Source organism: Bolinopsis microptera, chromosome 1, assembly GCF_026151205.1.
Source record: "Bolinopsis microptera isolate Bmic1 chromosome 1, MBARI_Bmic_1.0, whole genome shotgun sequence".
NCBI classification, from domain to species: domain Eukaryota; kingdom Metazoa; phylum Ctenophora; class Tentaculata; order Lobata; family Bolinopsidae; genus Bolinopsis; species Bolinopsis microptera.
The window spans coordinates 1994385-2012446 of record NC_087072.1 but is presented as its reverse complement, the minus strand read 5'-3'; the positions used below and the strand labels follow the sequence as shown (position 1 = coordinate 2012446).

At 39.5% G+C, this 18062-nt stretch overlaps 1 protein-coding gene across 1 annotated transcript; it reads right to left on the bottom strand.

Annotated features, from left to right (window-relative positions):
* Positions 1–1804: 1804 nt before the first annotated feature.
* LOC134825929 (leucine-rich repeat and IQ domain-containing protein 4-like) lies at positions 1805–5399 on the bottom strand. The gene is given in 8 exon segments (XM_063838129.1): positions 1805–2593; positions 2596–3081; positions 3413–3568; positions 3727–3948; positions 4085–4239; positions 4506–4617; positions 4755–4847; positions 5160–5399. Coding segments are annotated over 8 exon segments (2112 nt in total). The 5' UTR covers positions 5259–5399.
* Positions 5400–18062: the final 12663 nt, after the last annotated feature.

The window sequence follows — 18062 nt, the reverse complement described above, 5'->3', positions numbered from 1 at the left end:
ATAATGTGGTACCAAACTGCTGACGCTGTGATAGCAAGTTCAAGGTGACCCCAAGACACGGTGATGTAGCTATCATACCCTCATTTTCAAAGTCAAGTTCCTTGCGCAACCAGTCACTGTACGACAGGTCTTTTGCAGTTCAAGGACCGAAGCTGTGGAAAAAGATGCCTCACACAGTAAAGGCTGATACATCCTTTGACATGTTTAAGTGTAGTTTGTCGAACTTTCTTGCTTTGATACCGGACAACCCTCCGGTCGCCGGCTACAGCTCTGCAGTTGGTCAAAATCACTGCAGCTGACTACTCGCCATCCAGGTGGTCATCCGGCTCCACGGATGAACTGAACGAGGTAAGTAATTCTGGACAAGCGGCCTCCTGATGCGACAAATTCCACTGTACGCTTCAACATAATATATTGCTAGTTGCATTTTGTCAATGAAGTCCAATGACGTCAAACATACACTGTCTGATAATCACAAATCAGGGCCACGAGGTCAATATTGGGTTTGGGATTGTCCACATGTTACATATGCAGTAAGCCTTTTTTTCATTTAGACCTCCCTATCCTTAACCCACTTTACACATGGCTATTGATTTTTGTGAGGACCCACATTACCTCAATCTAGTGCTCTAGTGCCTACTGCCTAGTGACCACTTCTAAAAGTCAAGTTTCTACAACCTTCCTAGCTCCATTTTTATTTCGGGAGTTTCGGTGAGCCGTCCCCTTCAATAATATCGAGTAAAACAATTTAAATATTATCTGATATCTATGTTTATTGAAAATACATATCGTCAAAATAAGATTGTTCATCTTTTGTACAAAAATAATTATTTTACAGAACAATGAAAAAAAAAATCAAACGTATCGGCACTTACAGGACGTTGGTATACAGAATTCATGCTGCTCTGTATTCAACTTGATTCAACCTTTTCTATTTATCTGTTGGTTTACCGATTGTGGGAAAACAAAAGTTGACAATGAATTCATTACAATTTAGTGCAAATTAAAATACAGAAAGAAAACAAACATGCGCTACAACTTCCATTGTATTTATGTTTTACCTACGAAGTTAGGTGTAAATTAAATTAAATGATATTTTCTGATATCCCTGAAAGTGGGTAAACCCTTGGGCCGACGTGTTTTGCTCTTCAAGGACAAACTTTGTGGGTGTGGTGCGTGCAGATACGTTATAACCGTTTTGATGCATCCACCACCGTACGCGTACTCATAGATTCTCCAAAACACTTGCTGCAGTTTCACCTTCAGCGATGCTAAATGATAATATCAAAGCGTTCGGTATTTTATTCTGGTCCACATTGCGCTTCGACTAATTATTAACCTTGCAAGGTGCATTTATATGCCACCATGTATCTACCCTGTATAACTGCTAAACCCTCTACATAGCAGTAGTCTCAAACTCCGAGTGGATACTTTCCACCTCAACAGAATCCCCGTACCTGTTCTCTAGATAGCAGTAGTCTCAAACTCCGAGTGGATACTTTCCACCTCAACAGAATCCCCGTACCTGTTCTCTAGATAGCAGTAGTCTCAAACTCCGAGTGGATACTTTCCACCTCAACAGAATCCCCGTACCTGTTCTCTAGATAGCAGTAGTCTCAAACTCCGAGTGGATACTTTCCACCTCAACAGAATCCCCGTACCTGTTCTCTAGATAGCAGTAGTCTCAAACTCCGAGTGGATACTTTCCACCTCAACAGAATCCCCGTACCTGTTCTCTAGATAGCAGTAGTCTCAAACTCCGAGTGGATACTTTCCACCTCAACAGAATCCCCGTACCTGTTCTCTAGATAGCAGTAGTCTCAAACTCCGAGTGGATACTTTCCACCTCAACAGAATCCTCGTACCCGTCCAGGAAGGCCTTGATACTGATGATACCCTTATCAGCCACCTGTTGCGGAGGCAGAGTGAGCTGGTTGTTGTTTGTCTTCAGTTCCACTCTCTCACTAAACTCACTGATGGTGGTGGGGAGTCTGGTCAGCTTGTTATCACACACGTCCACCAGCTCTATGTTCACCAGCAGGGAGATTGATTCCGGGATTGTTTCTATGTAGTTGTGTTTCACTGATAAGACTCGGAGGTTCTGGAGCTGACCTATTGATGTGGGTACCTCTGTCAGGGAGTTGCCGTCCATGAGGAGGCCAACTAGATTAGATAACGAGGATAAAGTGTCAGGGATATACTCTATTCTGTTGTTGCTTAGACTCAGATACTTTAGTGTTGTTACCTCACTCATTTCGTCTGGTATGGCTGTCAGGCGATTTCCATCAAGTTGCAAGATTCTGATTGACTCAAGCTGTGATATTGCGGCTGGTATAACCTTGATCCTGTTCATTGCCAGCCCCAGAACTACTAAATTATGGCAAGGTGCCAATAATGACATGTCCAGTTTTCTGATCTTGTTGTTGAAAAGAAGAAGATCTCTGAGGTAGGGCAGACGTGCGATGACCGGAGGAACTGCTACGAGTTTATTTCCACTGAGGCAGAGAGTCAGTAGTCTAGGTACTCTTTCAAGTTCAACAGGGAGTGTTTCTAGCTCGTTGTTCTCGACATGAGTTCCCTCAAACAACCCAGGTTTCCAATGTCCGGGGGAAGGTCGGTCAAACTGTTCTCTGAGAGGTTCAAAACGTTCAGCTTCTGTAGCAAGCAAATGGACGGAGTCAGCATCTCTAACATGTTATCATCAAGATAAAGTTTCCTTAAGTTCTCTAGTTTCCCGATCAAACTGGGAATCTCTTCTATAACATTTGAAGACAAGTCAAAGAACTTTAATTTAACCAAACATTTGAAAGATATGTTGTCGATGTTTTTCAAGTTATTGCAGGACAAATCCAGTTGTTGCAAACTGTTTTTACAGGGAAGAAGAGAGATGTGGGAGATGTTGTTCCCCTTCAGTCGGAGGCATCTCAGGTATCGAGGTAAGGTGTTCAGTTCAACATGTTCCAGAGAATTGTTGTCTAGGTCGAGGAACCTCAGTTTTGGTAGATCAAGCAGTGCTGGTTGAAATTCTAGGAGCTCGTTGTCGTCCAAACTAAGCTTTTCTAGGTTCACTAAGTTTGCCACCTAAGGATGTTATTGTTACTTTAAAGAATGATCTGAATTTATCTATTTGTTCCTTTGCTACAAATCATATGTAGTGAGAGCTAGTTAAGTTACTGTTTGGGAGCATAGCTTCAACAAGTTGCTGAGGAGTTAATATAAACATTGAAATATTATGATAAAAAGGACATATTATAACACATTCATATTATAACACATTCACATTCACAATGAGCACGTCAAGATTTGATAAACTGACGACAATTGACATGCTGCGTATACAATGTACAATTTGCAATGTACAATGTACAATGTACAATGTAAGAATGTACAATATGATATTATGGAACTAAACCTCTCTGGGGACCTCCTGGAGATGGTTGCTGCTAAAACTCAGTACCCTCAGAGTAGTCAGACTGAAGATTGAGAAGGGGATGTTCCGTAGTAGGTTCCCTCGTTTACAAGTGCTCTCTTCACTACACGACTGTCCGAATGTCAGGTCTTCTAGGCTCTGAAACCAAGGTTACTCAGGTCAGTAATCTGTTTTTCTTAAGATATAGCTTGGATCTTTCTCTCTCTGGCTCGATTATAGATCTTAAATGGTAGATCTTAAATTTTACTATAATATACATAGTTGATCTAACTGTATGATTTTCATTTGTAAAATACCTGAAACGAGCTCCAAATGTCCGGAACATGACAAGGAGAACTTTGCCTGGACTTCACAGTCCCCAGAACATTTTCCTCTCTTGCATAACTATCGAACTGCAGACTGTTCCCACTCAGGTCAAACCAAACGCACTTCTCTGCTATGCGACTCTCGAATATGTCTGTTCTTATCTCGTTGATGCTCTGCCACGCAGCGTTAATCCCTAACTTGCTATCCTCCTCCTGAACAGAATCAAATTAACTTTGATTCACCATACTCAAGTTCAAGTAGATCACTGAACATAATTATAATGCTGTATAATAAATCCTAAACCATCATTGTTTGTGTTGTGTAATTCATAGTCGTATAGAGTCATACCCTAGTTGTCAAGGAAACAATAAGGTCATCCGTAAGGTTCACTTTCATCTTGTCAGCAGCCGTCTCGATACGGAATTCAGGAAAATCTTCCGCTGTGATGTCTTCAATGTCCCCTTCACCAGTCGCCGGTGTACCAAATGATAATCCTCCAGTTGCTAAAAAGTAAAAAGTAAACATTACTTGCTGTCATGTGACTGTGATCAATTCTGTCGACAGAGGTTTGGGCCATTTACTTTTAATTTTGGTCAAAGTTCACGATCACTCTAACCAGAGGGTAATCAGAGGTTAACTGTTGCAACTATTATTAGTTGTAATACCTTCGCTGTTTCGTGCCCGCGCGTTCCCTCCAACAAGCGGTCGGGAATTAGATCGCGCTCAGCACTCAGTAGCGAAGGTATTATAGTATTATGATATTCCGTACTTGTTATGGTGAGCATGCGTTCTGACAAGGTGCCTTCAGAAAAGAGGGCGTGGTCCTCCGCGCCAGTGTTATATCTAGACAGAGCTGCTCCATTTAGAAAATCTCGTTCTATCTGTATGAAAGATGAAGCTAATGTAATATCAGTTTCATCAATGCTATTTGATAAATGTTTTCAAATCCATGATTGTCCTGCAAGAATTAAAAAGAATTAAAGATATTATTGACGGAAGTGAACTTAAAAAATGTTACCTGCGACTCCATGAGACTACGTTGAAGAGCTTCTTTGTAAGCATCGTTCTTAGCAGAAGAAGTGGATTTGGCACGCTGGTCCTGTTGCAACTCCTGTGATGGGTTAGTGTAGACTTCATACCTTGAACCTTGGGACACTATCATCTCAACTATCAGACACAACGATCACAGTGATCGTTACAAACGCTTAAAGAAATGAGCGAAACAAGACCCTGAGTAAGTGTAATGTGTATTATTCTGGCACGTTTCAGCTGCTCGGGAGGTAAATAGAGCGACTTGATTAGTTTTCTTAAAATGTGTCACCACGACACGGCACGACAGTCAAACGCGGGCATGTTCATCAGTTACGTAACTTCTACAACGTCCTGCAGTCAAGCTGTGAGGGTGACAAATAAAGTTACTTACGCTTCCATTTGTTGTTAGGCTAGAACGAAGAGATGGTTGAGGGTGAACTTTAGTGGAACTCCTCAGAGAATGGGTGGATTTAATAGATTTGGCAGGCATTCTTAGTCATTGTATTCCTGCGAGTTACCTACCATTTTCAGCAACAACAACAAATTTTGGAAATGTACTTCAAGAAAGTAAAAGTGCGTGCGGCACACGGCGAATAATATTATTAGCGGAAACGAACAGCTTAGACTTATCGCAGAGTCACATAATGAAATAAAAGTATATCTAACAAGCAATAGCATTCATCTCTCTTGCAGCTCGGTTTATTTCAAGAAAAACTCTCCACGATCAGTTGTTGGGCGACCATCAGTGCAGACATAGGTACTATACGACAAACACACACTGATGCCTCTTCTTTTCTGTTTTCGCAAAAAACACGTCCCCAAGAAAAACACACAAAAAAACAGTTTGTCACAGCTTTCCAAAGTCGAGTTTGACAAGCAAGTCACATTGTGATCTACAATGTGGCAGCAATTTGGGAGGAGTTCTACAAATTTTAAATTAATGCGTACATGTTTTGAAGTTTTGACGTGAAGGCCGTTTTAACACGTGGTGGAAACACGTCACTCTCAAGAGATGTGACGCAGTTCTCACTGTCGTTATAGCAGCTTTACCAAATAGTGAGGTGTTTACTTGCGTGGGCCACTTTTAACTCTTATCTATCACAGTGGATACGTGTGATTTGTTAACAAATCATCCGAGTAAAGTGTTAAATTTATTGATGGGATCTTTTGACGAGAATCTATGCCGTTTTTCTGCTTGGTAAGACCTCACTGATATGCATTGTGTAAATTGTAGACGCACATTATACGAATGAATGAGAAGAACAAAGTATAATTAACTTATGAGATATTCGTCAACATGGTCAATTTGCCTAGGATGGCAATCAGTATAGATGAAGTAGCTGGGGTTCAGTCTTGTGCACCAAGCACAATTTGTCTGGCTGAACAATAGGATGATGAGATGGTGTGTACATGGAGCATAGTTAATTTCAGGCAATTTGCCAATCTACAAAATTAAAACACAAGGAAAAACCTGTACATGATATTTTCAAGAGGTCACCACTCATCCCTGTAGGATTCTTGCTGGCATTTCATGAAGTTTCGATTTCTCTACCAGTCACGATAACTGATTAGTAACTTTACTTCATATTTCTCTACCAGTCACGATAACTGATTAGTAACTTTACTTCATATTTCTCTACCAGTCACGATAACTGATTAGTAACTTTACTTCATATTTCTCTACCAGTCACGATAACTGATTAGTAACTTTACTTCATATTTCTCTACCAGTCACGATAACTGATTAGTAACTTTACTTCATATTTCTCTACCAGTCACGATAACTGATTAGTAACTTTACTACATATTTCTCTACCAGTCACGATAACTGATTAGTAACTTTACTTCATATTTCTCTACCAGTCACGATAACTGATTAGTAACTTTACCTCATATTTCTCTACCAGTCACGATAACTGATTAGTAACTTTACTTCATATTTCTCTACCGGTCACGATAACTGATTAGTAACTTTACTTCATATTTCTCAAGAAACACAACATTGTTTGTTCGAATTTTGCTTTCTGCCATGGCTAAAGCATGGACCAAAGCTCGTTTAGTGAACGAAGCTGCATACAGATTGAGTGGTTCCTTACGTCAGAGGAGACCCAGGTAACATATTTCATATTCCAGTCTGGATCCGGATCCGGTCGGTTCCTATATTCCAGTCTGAGGCATGCAAACAACGTCTGAATTTTATACTCCTTAACTGACGTTGAATTACATAATTTATTACATAAAGTCCTTATTTCCAATCTAACAAATATCTATGTCATCAACAATTCCCCTAAGATTAGTTTTTGTCTTGGTTTAACCTCAAGTTACCCCTCGCAGCGTGTATCTGGAGAGAGAACTGCTATCTTGTCCCCGCCGGAACAGCAGCCTATCCTCTGAGAAGGATGACGACCCCAAACGACTAGTCCGGATATTTGAGGAGGACGGCCTCATCGACATACCTACTTTTCTCAATGTACGTCAAGCGCTAACCATGATCGTTTCAGTTTTAGTTATTTTGTGAAGGTTATTTAATCTACATCAGGACGTTTTGAATCTGTTTACTTATTGTAATATATAATTATAATGTTAGCTTAGATGTTCGAACCATGTCGCTGATGACTTTCAGAATTTAGGGAAAAGTGGGTTAAGATCTTCTACTGATCCAAGACTTAGAAACGTTGCAAGAAAACTCGAGGAGGTTGTCAGCGAACGGGCACTAGAAAATGGAGACACTTTGATTCCTTTCGAAACTTTTTGGGAGTAAGTTTTTCATAACATTGTGAGGGTCTAATTCCCTTACTTGTAAGTAGTACGTACTGACCAGTTCGCACACACGTGCTGGCTACTGGAAACTGGTTACTTATAGATTATAGAATGTAGGTGATCACAGTTCGTACACACGTGTTGGCTACTGGAAACTGGTTACTTATAGATTATAGAATGTAGGTGATCACAGTTCGTACACATGTGTTGGCTACTGGAAACTGGTTACTTATAGATTATAGAATGTAGGTGATCACAGTTCGTACACACGTGTTGGCTACTGGAAACTGGTTACTTATAGATTATAGAATGTAGGTGATCACAGTTCGTACACACGTGTTGGCTACTGGAAACTGGTTACTTACAGATTATAGAATGTAGGTGATCACAGTTCGTACACACGTGTTGGCTACTGGAAACTGGTTACCTACACTTTACAGATTATAGAATGTAGGTGATCACAGTTCGTACACATGTGGTGGAAACTGGAAACTGGTTACTTACAGATTATAGAATGTAGGTGATCATAGTTTTTACAAAAGACTAAAAAGTCTTAGAAATTTATGATAAAGAACGATAGTCTAAATCACAATAGTTTGAAGTAACGTTCGACATCGACACCTCTGTATTTATCTTTGAATAGTTTAATTGTTTTTTAGTAAACAATTTCTCACCTGTTTCAAATGAAAGATCCGTTTTTACGTTCAGGATAATCGAGTCGGAGATAGAGCTGGTTAACAAAGCGCTGAGCGGTAACCTGGTGATCCCTGACTTTGTGTCCTTCACTTCACAGATTGAAAGTTGTTTCAGGAAGTGTGGTGGTGGAACACTGGATAAGCACAGCACTACCTTACAAAACACCACGGTACACATTTTCATTATTTTTATTAGAGGATTTCGGAATTACTATCAGCTGGTTCCTTATTTCATTACACAAAAAGTATCATAATCCAAATACTAGAGGTTCTAGTCTGGCTATACTCAAATATCCGTGATGGATTAAATATGAAATATGGAACCAGCTGTGGTTGCTACGGTGGTGATCGCGACTTCCAAAACTTAGAATCCACCATTAACACTTTCTAATTAAAGAACATTCTTACAGAAATTAAATATCTTTCCCCGCGCTGAAATTAAGCAATCGTGGCCGGACTTTTAGCTTACCTTGTATGAATTAATTCTGGCTAATCGTACTAATTGAGAAATAAATATTCCGTAAGACAAATTATTTACATGTATTAAATTCTGATTTAACTATTTATCTAGCTCGGTGCAGCCCACTGCAGAACGTGTCATATGATGCACACCGGTGTTCCCATATTCCATAATGACAGTTGTGAGTTGGGGTAATACTAGTTCTAGTATTCGGAGAAACTAGTCTCAAATTTGAGAATGATTGGCCCACGTACTACATAAAGACCGTCTAGTGGCTGTACTAAAGACTTATATTTAGTACCGTTATAGCTCTGGTACTGGTAGGACAGCATTATACAGGGACTGGCAGGTGTAGGGTACCTGCTGCCACAGTTTTAATTATAACAGACCACGGTTAATATGCTAGCCTCAGGTTTTAGGAGCTTAGAAATATAAAGGACCATTTATTGCCTCAGCATCATTGACTCTCGTTCCCAGAATTATGTCGGATATTAGTGACGCGGAAAGATATACCCTAACTGTTTGGTGCGGGGTTTTATTGTGTTTGTCGATTCCTGGTAACATCACCATGCTGTCTGCATTGAACTGCAAAGCAATAAAATTGGACAAAACTTCCTTGACACTGATTGAACATTTAGCAATTGCAGACCTAGCGTACGCCTTGTTCAACACCCTTCCAGCACTCATATCAACACTAACTGATCGCTGGATCCTCGGGGATCTCCTCTGTAATCTGACCTATCATGTGGGGTTCTACTTAGCCTATGCTTCTGGATACCTACTGACCGGTTTTAGTGTCAGTAAGTTGCTGAGTCTAATGTTTCCTCTGAGGGCCCGACTGCGAACTCGACGCACTGCTAAGTTTGTAGCTGCTTCCTTGTGGCTCTGCTCACTGCTACACTTCGTGTTTGATCCCAATGAAGCTAAGTACAATTATAGTACCTTTCGTTGCTTAGGGTTTGCTGAAGAGGATCGGTTCATTCAGATGGTTCTGTGCACTGTCTTCAAAGCAGCTCTTCCTCTCATCATTATATCCGCAGTAACAGTTCATCTTCTTTGGGTTGTTAAAAAGGCTGCTGGACTCAAGCGACAAACATTCCTCACTCTGATGGCAATCTCGGGAGTCTTCATCATTTCAGTTGTCCCTTTCATGATATTCATCATACTAAAGCAAGCTGGAGTTGTCCAATTTGATAATTCAACAGCTCGGGTCTTAAGGTTCACGGTATTTATAGGATATCTCAACTTTAGCTGTAATCCTATCGTGTACTTTCTAACCATCACAAGTTTTTCAGAATATGTGATGGCAGGTTTTAAAAAGTTCACTATAAAAAACGCTTCATAATCTCTCGGTGCTTTTTTAACGACGCGACTGTTACAAACTATAATAATTTTCTATGATCTGCCTAAATGAGTAGATATTCTACGCGTTTTAGCCCATGATTGAGCTGAGAGTGAGACTATTATAGCCATTACCTTGGAAAATTGACAGAATTTAAATATGTTTGCTTGTAAAAGTACATCAGTTTTAGAACAATTAATGATAATTTGATTGCGTATTATGTTTTGACCTGCATTCTGATGATGATGTTGATCTTTGAAATTCATTTTGCAGAAACCTAGTGTCTCTTCGTCACTTCAGGAAAACTAAAATAACGTTTAACAGTGTTTATCACAATCATTTATTATTGAACATTCAATGAAACTCTTTGTATGTTGTTTCAGAGCAGGCCGATAATGGTTGACTCAGCAAGATTGGGAGGATGGGGTGTCAGTATCTGTAGTGTGGATGGTCAAAGGTTCGTCAGACCTTCAAAATTATCGAAATATATAAATAACTTTTGTCGCATTGTTAAACTGTTGTTAGGAGCCAGGAGGAACCTGCCTAACCCTAAAGTGGTGTCAATTAGAACCAAGGTCAAAAGGAAATTGCGGCACGTGCGGAATCGCGATTTTTCCCATTCTCCGCGACAAATCGCGATTTTTGACGTTTGCCGCGAAAAAACGCAATTTTCTCAGATCCTAGCGACAAATCGCGATTTTTCAGTTCTCCGTGACAAATTGCGCATTTTTATTTAAATCTGAGGACCAAATTTGCGCATTCTCCTTTAAGTCCGAGAGCCAAATATCACGTTCTTTATAAGGGTGACCGACGAACCCAATTGAACCTAGTTTCCACACAGTTAACAGGGCACCCAATCAGCTTAATTGGGTGCCCAAGCCCCAATCAGCGTAAATCCCAAAACGACAACTGAACCCAAATTTTCCAAATGATTACGCTAGCGTAATTTTGACAGAATAGCTATTTGTAAAACTGATAACGGAGGGGGGTTTCAAACATCTGCAGACTATATTAATTCATGAAGATTGAAGAAGTAACCAGCTATATTAAATTATACGCTCAAGAGGCCAGCAGCTACAAGTAAAATACCCGAAAACATAGTTTTTGGGTAAGTTAAAGTTACTTTTTAGTTTTTGGTGACAAACTGAGTAACATTGAGTCATTCTCAAAGTAGGCTTTGACAATAGCATGTTTGAAGAGCCTGATAGTAATAGTCATACTTATACTATACATTGCTATTAGGGATGAGATCATTCCAAATTTTGGTAGATCGTAGAGGTGTACAGAAAGTTCCGTTGAAGATATCAAATCTCAGTATTGGGATCAAACGATGTTTTTCATTTTTAGGGCAGAACTTGAAAAGATCTTTAATGGACTGAGGGACATAAAATTTAAGGATTTTGAATAGTTCCATAAATGTATGATACTTGTGCAGATTCTCCGGATTCATATTTTTCTGCCCAGTAAACAGCGGTTTAGTGTGTTCAAGACAGTAGTTCTTGATAGCCAATAGCCATAATATGTTTATTATAACTATAAGTTCTCGAACGTGCACATTTTAACTTTAAGTAGTATTCTTTATGATCAAAATCGCGGATGTTACCAAATAGCAGTCTTATACATCGCTTTGCAATTGCAGCAATTTTAATCTGCAATCTACCTGTGTTTTGGAATTTCGATTCCACCCCAGCATTGAGCAACTTATACAGTAGCTAGTGCAAGCTAAACATGAATACAAGGTGCCGTTCTCTAATCTCTTGTACATAGTGCCGTTCTCCATGCGGTTCGGCTTTCTATTAGAGATTCCTTAAGGCACGCTGATCGAGAATAGATGACTTTAAGTCTCCGTCGTACTCCGTTTTATCGATCCGCATCTACCTGGATGCAATAGCTTAGTTATATACTATTGTTTTGCTTATCGCTCCTTAATCTAACTAAACTTATGCTGTCTAGTTTAACGAATATATGACATCTAACTTAGCAATAGCTCTGCAATTAATACATTATCTTTCGCCGCGATTTCGCCTAGTTTGGCTTGTCGCGGCGCTGCGATTTTTGGCCTAAATAATCGCGATTTTCTTTTTTCCTTGATTAGAACTGCTGTGTCCCATTACTGTAAATTGATAACGCTAAGAAATCTCGTTAAAGTAGTAACGCTTATATAATTATAACACTAAAAGCATAAGTTAAAGTTTTTTAGAACATTCATATTGCTTTACGAGAGGAAAGTAGGGGACGATTCCGAGGAGGTCATCGGGATGTGGAGGTGAGGGTAGAGCAGCAAGATCAAACTGAAAAATTTGAATGTTGCCTTGAATTGATAAACTCAACTCTCATGTATAAAACTTACCTACAAGAAGTCTACCAGCTATCTTAATAAAATCATTTTTTAAACAAATCTAGTTGTGTTTACAGCTTTATAAAAGAAGATATTACCCAGGGGACAGGGTGGTTCTTTGAGGATGTGCTAGGTCGAGGGTTTTTTGTTTGTTGGTGTTCACGATTTTGATCTGAATTAAATTAGGTTTATACATTTCATAACAAAAGTAAACAGCGCTAATAATATACACAGCATGCTACACGGCATGTAAACAGGGATTGGCTAGTTAGAGGCGGTCCGTGTAGGCCTTACACTGTGCTTTCAGCAATACTCACTAATACTCATACGCTTTCTGCACTCTGCATACTTTAAATATGCTCCTATGCTATGTACTTATGTAACCTTGTTACATTATCATTATATAGTCACAATATTATTAATTGGATTTAATTTCCAAAAATGCAGAAATATTGAGTCTGGAATCATGACAAATCCTTAATGAAATTTATATCGGTAAAATTGGAACTTCGAAGATAAAAATAGAAAACTTTGATAGCATTATCGTGTGATTTATTGCTTAATGCTTTGTATTGTTTGTTATAGAATCAATTGCAATATTGGCATTGCCCTTTAACAAGCCCATATTTCATCGACAAATGTTCTCTAAGGCCTATTGTTTCTCTGCAGAGATTTATAATTACGTATCAAGGTTTACTTATTGATCATTCTGCATTCTTGATATTATACATCTGCATCTAGAATACCGGAGTCCGAGTAGAACGTTACCAGCGGTACGAAGTTAAGGTTATTTATCTTGACATATCGTGTACGTAGCCTATCAAGAAGGGTTCGAGAAAGTGGCGAGTCTATCTCTTGACTCTTCCAGCTTGATATCAATAAACTGAATAGTTTAACACAGTCTTGATAATGTCTTTAACTAACTCAGTCTCTCCTGTATTCAGTTTTAGATTACCTAGCTCCGAGTCATCCAAACTTCGTTCACTGCATCAGTTATTCGGTCATATCTCTTCAACATACTACATACTACACAGCAAGCTCGAACAGGTTTTGCAGTCTCGTTGCAGTATGAGTTTCTTTCCGAGCTTCAACAAACCAGAATAAATGCGTCTGATCATACAACCTCCAAGCTACCTACTTAACTCATAACTTAAACCAGATTTTGTTTGATATAGAGCTGCTTGCCACTTAGGTCCAGGATCATTATAATACATAACGCCGGAATTCTAGGCATGGTGCTTGGTTGTGGGACACACTCAACTAAGTAAGGTTGAGAGATTTAAACTAGATGCGATAATATAACACGACATTTCAATTTCACCGACGCAAATTCATAAACACTACACACTATGCATAGCACGTCAGCATACCATCACACTGCAAATTATGCTAGCAGTCGGGTTAAACTTGACAAACAAAGAAACAAATTAGAAAAGTATGTTAAATTTAGGCTATTTTCCCCTAATAAAATTAAAAATTAGTTGATTATCGCGATAATTCTCGAGAATTATCGCGATAATCGATAACAATTTTTGGCAAATTATCGCCGATCTTAAATCAATTATTAAAGATCCATGGAGTATAAAAATTGTTGTACAAAGTATAGTGGATCCCACCCCTAAAAATCATCTATAAATTTCGTGAACCTCTCTAAACATCTATAGATAAAAATAAAAATAATCTATATAAGGCAGTAATCTTCTACTAATCTTCTTTGTTAGGTTCAAGCGTTCACTTACTGCATGAGATATGTAGAGTCAGGCTTTCATTCATTAGTACATAGTTCTATATCTGATCAAGAATTTACCACTTATATGATCACCAATGTACCGGAGAAAATCTAGATGCAACTAAACTCACCTAATTTGATACCTTTTACTAAACTCACCTAATTTGATACCTCTTTCTAAACTCACCTTATTTGATACCTTCTACTAAACTCACCTTATTTGATACCTCTTACTAAACTCACCTTATTTGATACCTCTTACTAAACTCACCTTATTTGATACCTCTTACTAAACTCACCTTAATTACCATTTTACAGGAGAACTTTGAATAATGATCACTGAAAGAGACCTGCCACTCGAAACTGTACCTCCACTCACTGTAGAGGGTTATGCAAAAGCATTCGCCAGGTTTATGTCCCAGTCCAATCAATACGATATTCAGGCTAGTATCTCTCGGAATTTCATTTTAGAAAACAACTTTGACAAGGAGCCGGTGCATATGTTGAGCATTGGTGCCGGTATAGGAAATTTTGAGAGAATTTTGGTTCAGGAACAGGGGCTGAAGTTGGAGTATCTCTATGCTATCGAGCCGAATCCTGCCATGGTTCCACTTTTGGAGACTGGACTGAAAAGTCTTGGTGCCGAGTACGATATCGACACATCATTCTTTAGCAAAGAGTTTGAGTTTGATGAGAAATATGGGGGTCCTCTATTTGACATCATAATGCTAGCACATAGCTTGTACCCAGTTGAGGACCCATTCGAGGCGGTTTCTCACGCGGTAAAGTTTCTGAAACCTCATGGTAAAATTCTCATATTCCATCAAGGAGAATCTGTAAGTGTTGAGCTATACACCTACTTGATAAACCGAAGTGATCCGAACATCTTTAGCTCCAGTCTTAACTCACACGGAGACCACACTCTGACGGCACTGAAGATAACGTCTTACATCCGAGATAAACATCCAGAATTGATAGTTTCTGTCCTGGACTATCATACCTACTTTAACGTAGACACGTTTGTTCGAGGGGAGGGCGAGTCGGGGATAGAAGATGACACTGACAGTGTATCCTTCCACTTACGAGCCGAGTACCAGGATTTAAGTAAGGAAGCTAGAAGGAATGTTTTCGAGATTGTGAAAAGACACTGTGATGTTGTCGATGATAAATATCTTGCAAAAAGTTTGTGTGCAAGAATTGTTATTTCTCTGTCCAGTTAGGAATAGAGACACAAAACTTATCCGCCAATTTTCTTTTTCAGTTTTATTATCTAAATGTTAACTAAATGTTTTTAATTTCCTTTTCAACCAATTTTTAATGCCTTTTAATCTCCTGATAAAGACACATTTATACTTTTATACATTAGAGTTTAAGTATCATGATCAGATCAAGTAGGTAGTTCAGATAAATCCCACCGCAGGCATCTTTTTAACATTGTCTTGCAAAGTCTGTCCGTATTTCCAATAGATCCAACCGCCAAGAATGCCGACTAAGTAAGCTTTTATACGTATCCAAGGTTTGTTGTACAAGAGCCAAAAGTTATCTACGTTCAAACTATAAAGAGATATGGTTATATTTAGATTCTTTCGAGCGCACGAAGCCATGCGTATCAATACGTTATGCGATATAAGGGTCAGTTTTTGGTAATTTTTGGTGTGTTTTCATGCCGTTGCCGGGGAGATTTCACCAAGTTCAAAATATAGTATTGATATTTGGTAACAGAAGGATACGGTAACTCACTCAGCAGCTGAAGCAGGACCCAGTTTGTAGTGGTAATTATAGCAGTTGCTAATGTACTGGATAAAATAACAGCAACACTGGTGATTATCCCTGAGAAGTTACTTCATTGCTTGGATAGTTAATAATAATTCTACCGTTGTGTCAGAAAACATGAATAATCAACCATAATTAAAAAAGTTAATTCCCATCATAAATTCGGTCAAAACGTCCAACTTCGCACGAAATAAAAACTGTAATCACCCCAGGATAACAAATCAAAAACATCAACAATTTCAAACGTGCTAACGGTTTCCAAAAGAGAAGCATTACGAAGACTGGTGCGATGAGGTAGAACTGATAGATACCAGGTCTGTTCCACACATACTTCCGTTGCTTTCCAGGGGACCAGGTCTGTCCCACACATACTTCCGTTGCTTTCCAGGGGACCATGGGTCTGTCCCACACATACTTCCGTTGCTTTCCAGGGGACCAGGTCTGTCCCACACATACTTCCGTTGCTTTCCAGGGGACCATGTCTGTCCCACACATACTTCCGTTGCTTTCCAGGGGACCATGTCTGTCCCACACATACTTCCGTTGCTTTCCAGGGGACCATGTCTGTCCCACACATACTTCCGTTGCTTTCCAGGGGACCATGTCTGTCCCACACATACTTCCGTTGCTTTCCAGGGGACCAGGTTGTTTATGTACCAGATATTAGCCCACCAGTAGTCTTGACATGCTTTATCCATGACTAAGGTTAGCGGTCCAGTTACCCGCTGTCTGTACCGAAATCCCTGAAACATTATATACAGTAAGTAAACAAGAAATGCGGCCGCTTTTCTTTTGTGGATGGCCGTTCAATTTCCCGATCCGTGATGACGTATTTTATCATATTCCATGCACCCTTGGGACCCCAGTCTCTACTGTTTATAATATATAAAAATATGTATTGTATAAGTATGTATATATCGTCTCGCTTTATATATAGCAAGATAGTGAGTTGCGAAGAATAATAAAAAGATTGCAAATTGAACACTTTATAACGCTCAATCTAGGTAGGGCCGGGGTAAGGATGTAGGGTAAGGAATGTTGTGACAACCTTCATTCAGGATTCAGCATGATTCCCTCAGCTCCACTCTATAATGCTAAACTTATGGGTATGGGTTTGGGTTTGTCAACATTTAACTTAAGACAGTTACTTTGAACATACATTTAAACCTTCAGAATGCTATTTGTTCCTGTAATATTCAATTTTCCAAAGGCTTTAAAGATTCCTGTTCAAGGAATCAAAGCACGAAGGGTTGACACATTGCTGTTGCACTGTCGCTTTTGGTACTGATATGAGACGAAGCCAGCCTTAGGTACCTATGTCGCGGTTATCTCTTTTCTCCTAGCAGAAACCCTAAAGTGGTGTCAAAATAAAATACAATTTGTTTACCACTTGGGGGTCCAAATTTCGGGACTTAAAGTTCTTATTCCTTGGCCAATTTTTTATTTCTTCATACTGGTCAAAAGGCAATAAAAACATTTAACTCAGCCGAAAAAGTTTCAATGGTATATGTCTCACGGTCTTCGCGAAAAGTTGCGTTAAAGTTGATGTAGTGTTCATGTTGTCAATAAAATGGTAACAGATATAATATCGTCTCGCTGTATATAGTAAAATGTTGTTAGACACCATTACTATACGAGCTGAATTTCGATGCTTAAAATCTAAATACTGTAAATGACTCCGTCCAAACTACCCAGGATATCTCTGGGACAGACTCGGGAGAGGTTTGCTCTAGGGAGCTGCATGTATCCTCTCCTGTTCGCTCTAACAGAGGACGAGGTCGGACGAGACCAGGTCTACAAACATGTGGGCAGGGAGCCAAGCGGAGTACACTCTGAAGACATCCTACTCAATGAGGAGGGTAAACCTCACAATGCTATGGTTGCTATGGGGTCTATTGTTATTGCCTCGCTCTTCAGACCTGATCTCTCTATCCCAGACAGGTGAGAACGGGCGTTTTTATTTCAACTCGAACGAAGGGAGCCTAGACGTATAAATGAATTTCGGTTCGAGTAATATCGCAAACATTTTGCGCTGGCTATCGATGGCCAGCGCTGGCCAGCGCTAGTTGTCGCTATCCAGCGCTAGTTGTCGCTATCCAGCGCTAGTTATCGCTATCCAGCGCTAGTTATCGAACTGTTTTCTGCGATGGCCAGTTGCGCTGGCCATCGCAAACTATCTAGCGACAACTAGCGCTGG